Here is a 9,932-nt window from a genome sequence, read left to right as displayed (position 1 = left end):
TCCACGTTAAAATTCATATACGTTGTCTGTGGTTCTTTCTTTTATTTAGGTTCGAAAGGAAAATACCTATCACAGGACATTCTAAATGGATTGCATCCTCTTTCCCCAAGAAGATTACCTTCAGTTTTAGAAGATTTAAAGGGCTGGCCTCTCTAAACTCTCAGCAATAGTCAGGTTAGATTTGAACAAAGCTGATAAACACAGACTACCAGCTGTCTTCACAGCATGTTTGCAAAAGGATTAACTCATTCAGAAACTCTTCTTCTGTCTTAATTTTTGCAATCTCTTTTAAGGTCAGTGGATAGACCAGGCTCTAGCAGTGCAATTAAGCAAAACTACAGTTAAATATTTTCCCATCCCCATTAGATTAATGTATTTTGCATGCATCTTATCCTGGTTGCATTTTTTCCCCTTTTCTATAATAAAATACTTATGATTGTGCTAATTTGGTATATTTAACAGTCTTTCATATTCTGTTTTCATTAGGTGAAAATAATTATTTTGTACATTGTCATTGACAAAACACATTGTCATAAACAACAGTTTTTTCTTTGTCTGTGAACAGCCATGTTCCTTACAGCTGTAAATAACATGCCCAAGACTGAATACGTGTCAAAATATGCTTGTATCACATGCTGTTAGGCAAAGAAACACGCAGTAGCAAACATAACACAGCAGTCAGATGAAAGAAAGATGTACAGAATAGTTAGTAACTATATAAGGATGAAGATAGTTCATAGTTCATTCTTATATGAGGAGGTAGAAATTTGTCCTGAAACCGGTGGATTGCCAGTTCAAAGGTCTGGTTCTCAGTCGTTCTGTCCTTAGACACTTCACACCCCTTGCTTACTGATTGTGGTCAGATGGTGGCACCAATTGTGGCAACTTTGTAGTGTAAAGTCATTCGGAGTCCTCAGGCTTGAGGGTTATACAGATGCAGATCATTAATGATAGAAGGTTAGGTAAAGATTGATTCACCCTTTCAGAGGCAGTTTCTGATCAACCTCACTTTGCATAGGAGGGCGTTGACATGTTGGAAAATGGAGTTCAGTCTAAAGCAGGGGTGTCAAGCTCCAGGCCTGGAGGGCTACTGTACTGCAGTTTTTAGATGTGCCACAGATACAAATCACTGGAATGAAATGGCTTAATTACCTCCTCCTTGTGTAGCTCAGTTCTCCAGAGCCCTGCTAATGATGTAATTATTCTATTCAGGTGTGGTGCAGCAGAGGCACATCTAAAAGTTGCAGGGCACCGACCCTCCAGGACTGGAGTTTGACACCTGTGGTCTAAAGGATGGTTGGGTAGAAGATTGGCACCAGAATCTTATCTTGATTGTTCACTGTTGAGGTGACCCTAAATGCCCTGTTTTTTTCCAGTGAAGGACTTGCTGCTTCATACCATCAAACTCCCTCCACCAGACGTTGTGCAGTGAGGATTTGGCAAGTTTTAATGGCACAATCCACATACTCACCTCTGCAACAAGCTTTTGATAGGGTGTCAGATTTCTATTTAAAAATATATTTACATTTTTGTGCTAAATTTAGATAACCAGTATGCACAAGTGCAAGTGATTTCTTCAATACACCAGAGTTACTCTCTATTTTGTTTAAAACCAATCTGCCATGAGGTTGTTGAATTGTATTTTATTTAAGCGGGACCCACAATCCCTTGCTCTCTCTTGCTCTAATCCACGATTTGTCTCACTTTGAAACTGTATTTTAAAAGAATGCTTACTCTATTTAACTCTTCTTACATTTATCTGTTTCAAATATTTTTCTCACATTTTGCTAAAATCAGTCTCAAATGTCTGGAATAAAACTTGGGCACCAGGTGCAGAAATTTAAAATTTAGCTTTAGAAGCTTTGCAATTTCGTAAATGTGCTAAGGAACTTAAACTAGGCGTACCCTTGGAATGTCATTCAGTGCGACTCTGAAATAATCCAACGTTCAACGAATGAACCTGACCATACGTCAGCAGCACTGAGCCCTCCCAGTCTATTTCTCTTAGCTAATCGCGATTTAAATAAAAATATCCACCAGCCAATCTAAAAGTCAGAAGCGGAAAATGGGTGGGCGCTTGTGAAGTACGGTTCACGGACGTTGTCGCGAACTTTACCGGTTTGCAACTACCCCCCCTGGACCCTGTTCGTCTTTGTGAGTAGCAGCATTATAATACTACATTTGGGTTATAATTTGAGTGTGGCAGATGGTGTCTCTTTGCCAGCGCTGGTATTTTAACCAGCTATGCTGGCCATTTGTAAACGAAGACATCTCGTGGTTGCCTCCACATGGCTACCTAGCCAACTAGCTAACACCAACCATGTTACCTTACATTAGCCTGGGGAGATTAAATACAGTTTTCTGATGGTTTCCTCCATCTGTGTGTTAATCTTCATGTTTGCCCGCTTTTAAAAATGCCTCATGCTGCAATGTGATATCTGTTCTCTTTACGCATCCGTATTTTATATGTAGAATTTGACCAGAGTGGGCCTTTGCTACAATTAGCCTGCCTTACTATTACAGCCAGTACAGTACAACAGGGTAGTGCTGCAGGCAGTGTAACATGGGAATTTAATGGAAGTATAATTGTTGTTTAGCATTTGTTTTTGGAAGTATTAGCAACATTTTTCTGAGTTTCACATCTGAATAGTATATCTAAAGACGCATTAGCAGAACTCTCATAGGACATTAAGATCATGTGTGCAAGACATCCACCTTATTTTAAAGCTTGAAATCCAGGGTAGCTTATCCCTCATTTTCGAAATGAAAATTTTGAGACACAAAACTTTTTTCCTTATTAACAGGATCATTTAAAACAAATGGTCTTTGAACAACCTATTTAAATAAAATAAGTAGCTTTATTGCCAGCTTTAAAACGAGGTTAGCTAAACCTGGTTTATCTAACTTATTTTAAAATGTATTGTCATGCTTCTTATTGTAGTAGAATATGATTGTCTTATATTTAAAGCAGTGACAAAGAATAATCTGCCTTGAAACAAAAAGTTTACATTTTGCTTACATTATTTAATTGAATAATTATCCCTCTATTGAAAGAAAAAAATATTTCCAAGTTATTGATTAAATTTGTTATTTCTTTTACCAATAGGCACATTGAAGCAATGTCTCTCAGACTATTTAGTTAATAGTGGAAATAGAAGAAAAAGAAACAAAAAAACAACTTCAAAGCACTCTGTAGCAAGCTCCAAATTTGACTCTAAAGAGAATGGGGGAAAAAAAAAAATGGATAACAAATGTTCATGGCATTTTAATTCTATTAGTGGGAGTTTTTGAAACTGCAACCTACTGTTGGCAAAAACTAAACAGCAACTACAGATCCATAGCTCACCAACACTGCTTATTAACACTTGTGTTTAATCATAGATATTTAAATCTGTCAGTTCTGTTTTCTGTGCTTAAATACCACTGATACAAGTAATGTGTATCAAGAAAAATAGTGTTTATTCCCTGCCTGTCTCTCTTGCAGTTTGTTACAGTCTTAGACCATGGGCAGTGTGTTGGCTGCTGCCTCACCCACTCCGGCCCCAGCTCCAGCTGGTGGTCAAGGGGTCCCGGGTTTGGTCTCCGTACCCCCCGGCTTCACCATGCCCCCAGTGTCTTCCGTCCCTCCAGGGTCCGAATCTGACCAGCAAAAAGCTGATGCAGATTCACCACTCCAGAACCCTGGCACATATGAGGAGTGTCACAGGAAATGTAAAGGTAACAAGATCTAACGTCTGGACACGCACATTTAGTAGTTTAATAAAAGTATATTAGTTTTGGTCTAATTTTATTTAAAATGGAAAAATATTTGTTTAAATAACCATTTCTGGTTATTGTTGTTTTAGAGATCTTCCCCATGCAGATGGAAGGGGTGAGGCTAGTAGTAAACAAGGGCTTAAGTAACCACTTCCAAGTCAGCCACACTATTACTCTCAGCACCCTGGGCGATTCTGGATATAGATTTGGTTCTACATATGTTGGAAGTAAACAGACCGGACCAGCTGAGGTAATTAATTTTGTTCCCTCTGATTTTGAATTACATAATTCTGTTTCATACGCTGTAGTTTATTTAATAAAAAAAAACATCTGTACATTTTTTGCTCTTAGTCTTTTCCGGTCATAGTTGGTGACTTGGACAACACTGGCAGTCTGAATGCGCAGGTCATCCACCAGCTCACAAATGCTGTACGCTCCAAAATAGCAATGCAGGTGTGTAAGACATTGAGATTTGCTTTTATTTTATACATAAATTCTCACCCTGTCAATTAAATTCATAAGTTGTGTTGTTTTTGTTTGCTGTTGTAGACTCAGCAACATAAGTTTGTCAACTGGCAGTGTGACTTTGAGTATCGCGGTCAAGATTTCACCTCTGCGGTGACTCTTGGAAACCCGGATGTACTTGTTGGATCTGGTATGTATTTGTTAGGATCAGGAAGGAAGACCATCAGAATGCAATGTGTATGATTACAAACATTTTGAAACTAATGCATTTGCTAATGTGTCAATACTGATGATGAACTGCTGGCAACAACATTGCTAGAACATGTCAGACAAAAAAAATTCTTACATTATTCCACCTTGCTGCATTACATAACAAATAAAAGTAGCTCAAAATAAGGAAATCACAATAAGATAACAGTTAACAAAGAACATGTAATTGTTTAGTTTTTATCAAATTTTTAGAAAAAATGCACAAATACGCTCTTCACAGCGCCCAGAAACTAAAAAAATGAACTAGAAAATTTCTGAAGAAATTTAGCCGGGGCCTGCCAAGGCGTGCCCGTCGGTTTGGGCCCGGCGTTGTCACACTACAAATTGGCATCGATGCTAAAGAACGCTGCAACATAATCAATAGCATGCTGAGAATCACAAGAACGTTAAGTAAGGTGGACGTGCACCATTCAGTATGATTTAAAATGTTGTCAAGGCTTTTATTTTGGAAGTTTTGTTAAACTTCATTTCAAAGGGCCAAACTAATCCCATGCGTAATAGTCCTTGGGTTAAAATAATTATATAATGCTCAAAACACAAGTAATTGATGTAAAAATATTAAAGGCTTTTATTTTGAAATGTTTGTTAAGCTTCATTTCAAAGCGCCAAACTAATCCTATGTTTATCAGTGCTTTGGATAAAAAAGTCAAATAAAGCCAAAAAGAGCAATTACGTCATGTAAAAATATTCAAGGCTTTTATTTTGAAATTATTATTAAGCTTCATTTCAAAGGGCCAAACTAATCCCATGTGTAACAGTCATTGGGTTAAATCAGTTATATACAGCCCATAGCAGCAATTAGTTCTAAAGGCCAGTTCAGTCCTGATCTGTTTCAACTGAGGATAGATAGAACTACAGTGATGCGTATTTGTAGTCCTAATCAGCAGCCAATAGCCTCTTGAGTTCCGTTGCTATGGTAAATAAGTTTCACACCAAGGTGTGAAGTGTTAGTGAAAGAGCCTGAGAGCCTCAGAAAATCCTGTCGCATGACTTTGCTCTGAAGCACCGTGACAGAAAACCGTACGATCTAGATAAATTTTGAAAACATTTTACCGGAGCAGACATGCGTATCAATGTGAGGACCGATTTTGATACCAATCGTGCGATATTTGTGGGCATGATGGCGATTTCAAAATTATTTTGGGGTCAAAAAATCTCTTCATTTCTCACTCTAGCCGAGATCGGCTCTCACTCTAATCCATCCATCCATCCATCTTCTTCCGCTTATCCGAGGTCGGGTCGCGGGGGTAGCAGCTTCAGAAGGGAGGCCCAGACTTCCCTCTCCCCAGCCACTTCTTCCAGCTCCTCCGGGGGAATCCCGAGGCGTTCCCAGGCCAGCCGAGAGACATAGTCCCTCCAGCGTGTCCTGGGTCTTCCCCGGGGCCTCCTCCCGGTGGGACGTGCCCGGAACACCTCACCAGGGAGGCGTCCAGGAGGCATCCTGACCAGATGCCCAAGCCACCTCAACTGGCTCCTCTCGATGTGAAGGAGCAGCGGCTCTACTCTGAGTCCCTCCCGGATGACTGAGCTTCTCACCCTATCTCTAAGGGAGAGCCCAGCCACCCTACGGAGAAAACCCATTTCGGCCGCTTGTATCCGCGATCTCGTTCTTTCGGTCATGACCCAAAGCTCATGACCATAGATGAGGGTGGGAACGTAGATCGACCGGTAAATCGAGAGCTTCGCTTTTTGGCTCAGCTCTCTCTTCACCACGACGGACCGGTACAGCGCCCGCTTGACAGCAGACGCTGCGCCAATCCGCCTGTCGATCTCCCGCTCCCTTCTTCCCCCATTCGTGAACAAGATCCCGAGATACTTAAACTCCTCCACTTGGGGCAGGACACCCCCCCTGACCCGGAGAAGGCACTCTACCCTTTTCCGGCTCAAGACCATGGCCTCGGATTTGGAGGCACTGATCCCCATCCCGGCCGCTTCACACTTGGCTGCGAACCGATCCAGCGAGAGCTGCAGATCACGATCTGATGAAGCCAAAAGGACCACATCGTCTGCGAAAAGCAGAGATGAGATCCTGAGGCCACCAAATCGGATCCCCTCAACACCTTGGCTGCGCCTAGAAATTCTGTCCATGAAAGTGATGAACAGAATCGGTGACAAAGGGCAGCCCTGGCGGAGTCCAACTCTCACCGGAAACGAGCCCGACTTACTGCCGGCAATGCGGACCAGACTCTGACACCGGTCATACAGGGACCTGACAGCCCGTATCAAAGGGCCCGGTACCCCATACTCCCGGAGAACCCCCCACAGGGCTCCCCGAGGGACACGGTCGAACGCCTTCTCCAAGTCCACAAAACACATGTAGACTGGTTGGGCGAACTCCCATGCACCCTCCAGGACCCTGCTGAGGGTGTAGAGCTGGTCCAGTGTTCCACGACCAGGACGAAAACCACACTGCTCTTCCTGAATCCGAGGTTCGACTATCCGACGGACCCTCCTCTCCAGGACCCCTGAATAGACCTTGCCAGGGAGGCTTAAGAGTGTGACCCCTCTATAATTGGAGCACACCCTCCGGTCCCCCTTTTTGAACAGGGGGACCACCACCCCAGTCTGCCAATCCAGGGGAACTGCCCCCGATGTCCATGCGATATTGCAGAGTCGCGTCAACCAACACAACCCTACAACATCCAGAGCCTTAAGGAACTCCGGGCGGATCTCATCCACCCCCGGGGCCTTGCCACCGAGGAGCTTTTTAACCACCTCGGCGACCTCGCCCCCAGAGATTGGAGAGCCCAACCCAGAGTCCCCAGGCTCCGCTTCCTCAGTGGAAGGCATGTTGGTGGGATTGAGGAGGTCTTCGAAGTACTCTGTCCACCGGCCCACAACGTCCCGAGTAGAGGTCAGCAGCACACCATCCCCACTATAAACAGTGTTGGTGCTGCACCGCTTCCCCCCCCTGAGACGCCGGATGGTGGACCAGAATCGCCTCGAAGCCGTGCGGAAGTCTTTCTCCATGGCCTCTCCAAACTCACTCTAATTTGAGGAAAAATGAGAAACTTTGGGTCGCTTAGAGACAAATTGTGGACAAACCGTAATTGGTATCGACGAGCCGTCTTCACTTTCGAAGAGATCACAGACGTATCTACAAAATGAAATTTGAATGGCATTTCTAGGTGAATTCGTGACGACACAGAAAATCCTCAAAAATAGGGTATTTCTAGGATTTTTCCCATTGACTTATAATGGGGTTTTTTTCGTAGTTTTTTGCGAATTATGTCGCCACGTTAAGCCCAAATCCCACCAAAAGTAATAGCTCCAATGGCGTGAATTTTCTGCACGTTTTGATACCTCATTTGTAGGTGTGCACGCAGCGGTATGAGCCGCATTAACGGTTACGGATGAAAAATAAAGAATTGGGAGAATAGCAATAGGTTCCTGCCATTGCTTTGCATGGCAGGCCCCAATAAACTGAAAAAGATCAGGTATTCCCATTGAAAAAAATATGTACATGTACTATACTATACATTTAACTTATTCTACTATGATTTTATCCCAGGCATTATGGTGGCCCACTATCTCCAGTCAATTACACCAGCACTGGTTCTAGGTGGAGAACTGGTTTATCACAGGAGACCAGGGGAGGAAGGGACTGTAACATCTCTCTTAGGGAGGTATACAGGTAAAAATATTATTTTTACTTTTTAATCTAGCAGACCTGATGTGTGTCTATAAGTGTAAACATATCTATTGAACAACATTTTTGTTTTAATTTTTTCCTCAGGTGACAACTTTGTTGCAACTTTAACTTTGGGTGGTGCTGGAGCTCACGCTACATACTATCACAAAGCCAACGACCAGGTACTGAATATTAGTAACACTTTCTGATCATATATTTGTGTGTACAGCTCTTTTGCTTTATTTGTATTTACATGTGTACATTTAGCAAAAATATGAAGATTATTTTCTAAAATAATTAAAATATTACACAACAGGCTTCTGACACAACAACTTCTTCTAAAGTCGGTCTCAAGTCAGTTTTTAGGCTTTAGCAGCTTGCATCAGGTCAAAAACAAAATCAACTAAGATCTGACTTGGTGTGAAAAAAAATCTGATTTTATTTTTGAACCATAATATCCAGCCCTGTTTACCACCAGATGGAGCTAAAGTGCTAGTGGCACCCAGTAGCAAGTGGGACACGCATTACAGATTCGGAACCTTGAATTGATATTTTAAAAAGTGCTAGAATCTGTTTTTGCACCAAACAGGCCTTTGACTCTTGAATTTCATTCTAAAGTAGCATTGAGAAGAGAAAAGATAATTTCCTTCAGATTCTCTGTGCATCATCTCTTGGTTGTAGTAGTAACATGACTGTAATATATCTTTTTATTTCACTGTGACACAGTTGCAGGTAGGAGTTGAATTTGAAGCCAGCACAAGGATGCAAGACACTACAACATCCTTTGGTTACCAGCTGGACGTTCCCAAAGCTAATTTGCTTTTTAAAGGTAAATATAAAGGTTTGCAATTCTCACCTCCTGTGACATTAATTGTAAAAGAAAGAAACATGTTTTCTATGTGTGCCTTCCTTTTTTGACTCTGTAGGAACAGTTGACAGTAATTGGGTGGTTGGGGCAACCCTGGAAAAGAAACTAGTACCTCTTCCTCTTACCTTGGCTTTGGGGGCCTTCCTCAACCACCGCAAAAACAAGTTCCAGTGTGGCTTTGGGGTCACCATTGGCTAACGGTGCACAGGCTGCCTGGAACCAGCTTACAGACCACGGCTTGGACTGGCACAGAGACACCCAGGAACCTGAACTATGTTTTAGGAATTGGATTCAAAGACTCTTTTACAACTGTGATTTCTGGGGCAGACGGGAAGGAAAAAAAATGAGAACTACCAAGGAGCCAGGACTGGCCAAGCCATGCCTACATACTGTAGCACAAATGTCTTTCCTGTGTGATGTATTGGATATTCTGAGAGGCTAGAATGGCGTCTATCAGAGAGCTTCAGGTGATGCATGAGAACATGTGACGTGAAAATTTAAGTAAGTGGTACAGTAAGACATAATATATCATGTATGGATTAAAATAAATGTCATTTCCTTTTGTACAACTTGATCAGATTTTTCATTAAAAAAGCTGGATCTGGGGTGTTTCTAAGAACTGAGAAACAGCAAATGACACTGAATTGAGCTGCAAAACAGTATACCGTTTTAAAAGTTGATCAGATCTTTTTCTGTATCTACAAGAAACAAATAGATTTTGCATGTATGATGCTGGTATTATCTGAATGAAAGGGCCCTCATTTTATAGTCGTAAAATCATTGAATTCAAAAAGCAATGCTCATAATATGGAATTCACATATTTCTGATGGTTAATTTTGATGATTATGTATTACAGATTATACAAATGTAACATTCAATTATTATTGCAATATTTGCAGCTTTTGCCCTAATTACAGTATTTCAGTGTAGCAATATGTGAA

At 41.8% G+C, this 9,932-nt stretch overlaps 1 protein-coding gene across 1 annotated transcript; it reads left to right on the top strand.

Annotated features, from left to right (window-relative positions):
• Nucleotides 1-2,000: 2,000 nt before the first annotated feature.
• On the top strand, nt 2,001-9,634 carry tomm40 (translocase of outer mitochondrial membrane 40 homolog (yeast)). The gene is made up of 9 exons (XM_028013542.1): nt 2,001-2,154; nt 3,485-3,717; nt 3,846-4,006; nt 4,108-4,209; nt 4,306-4,411; nt 8,003-8,125; nt 8,228-8,304; nt 8,849-8,951; nt 9,049-9,634. The coding sequence occupies exons 2-9, from the start codon at nt 3,504-3,506 to the stop codon at nt 9,186-9,188; spliced, it is 1,026 nt and encodes a 341-aa protein (XP_027869343.1). The 5' UTR covers nt 2,001-2,154; nt 3,485-3,503; the 3' UTR covers nt 9,189-9,634.
• Nucleotides 9,635-9,932: the final 298 nt, after the last annotated feature.

Source organism: Xiphophorus couchianus, chromosome 3 (assembly GCF_001444195.1).
Source record: "Xiphophorus couchianus chromosome 3, X_couchianus-1.0, whole genome shotgun sequence".
NCBI lineage: Eukaryota > Metazoa > Chordata > Actinopteri > Cyprinodontiformes > Poeciliidae > Xiphophorus > Xiphophorus couchianus.
This window is presented reverse-complemented; position numbering and strand designations above follow the sequence as displayed.

What these genes read in the sequence shown, in the direction of transcription:
- tomm40 (XM_028013542.1), top strand. Translation starts at nt 3,504, where the DNA reads ATGGGCAGTGTGTTGGCTGCTGCCTCACCCACTCCGGCCCCAGCTCCA. An exon ending in GTGTCACAGGAAATGTAAAG is followed by an intron (nt 3,718 to 3,845) that starts GTAACAAGATCT and finishes TTGTTGTTTTAG; the next exon opens with AGATCTTCCCCATGCAGATG. An exon ending in GGATGTACTTGTTGGATCTG is followed by an intron (nt 4,412 to 8,002) that starts GTATGTATTTGT and finishes ATTTTATCCCAG; the next exon opens with GCATTATGGTGGCCCACTAT.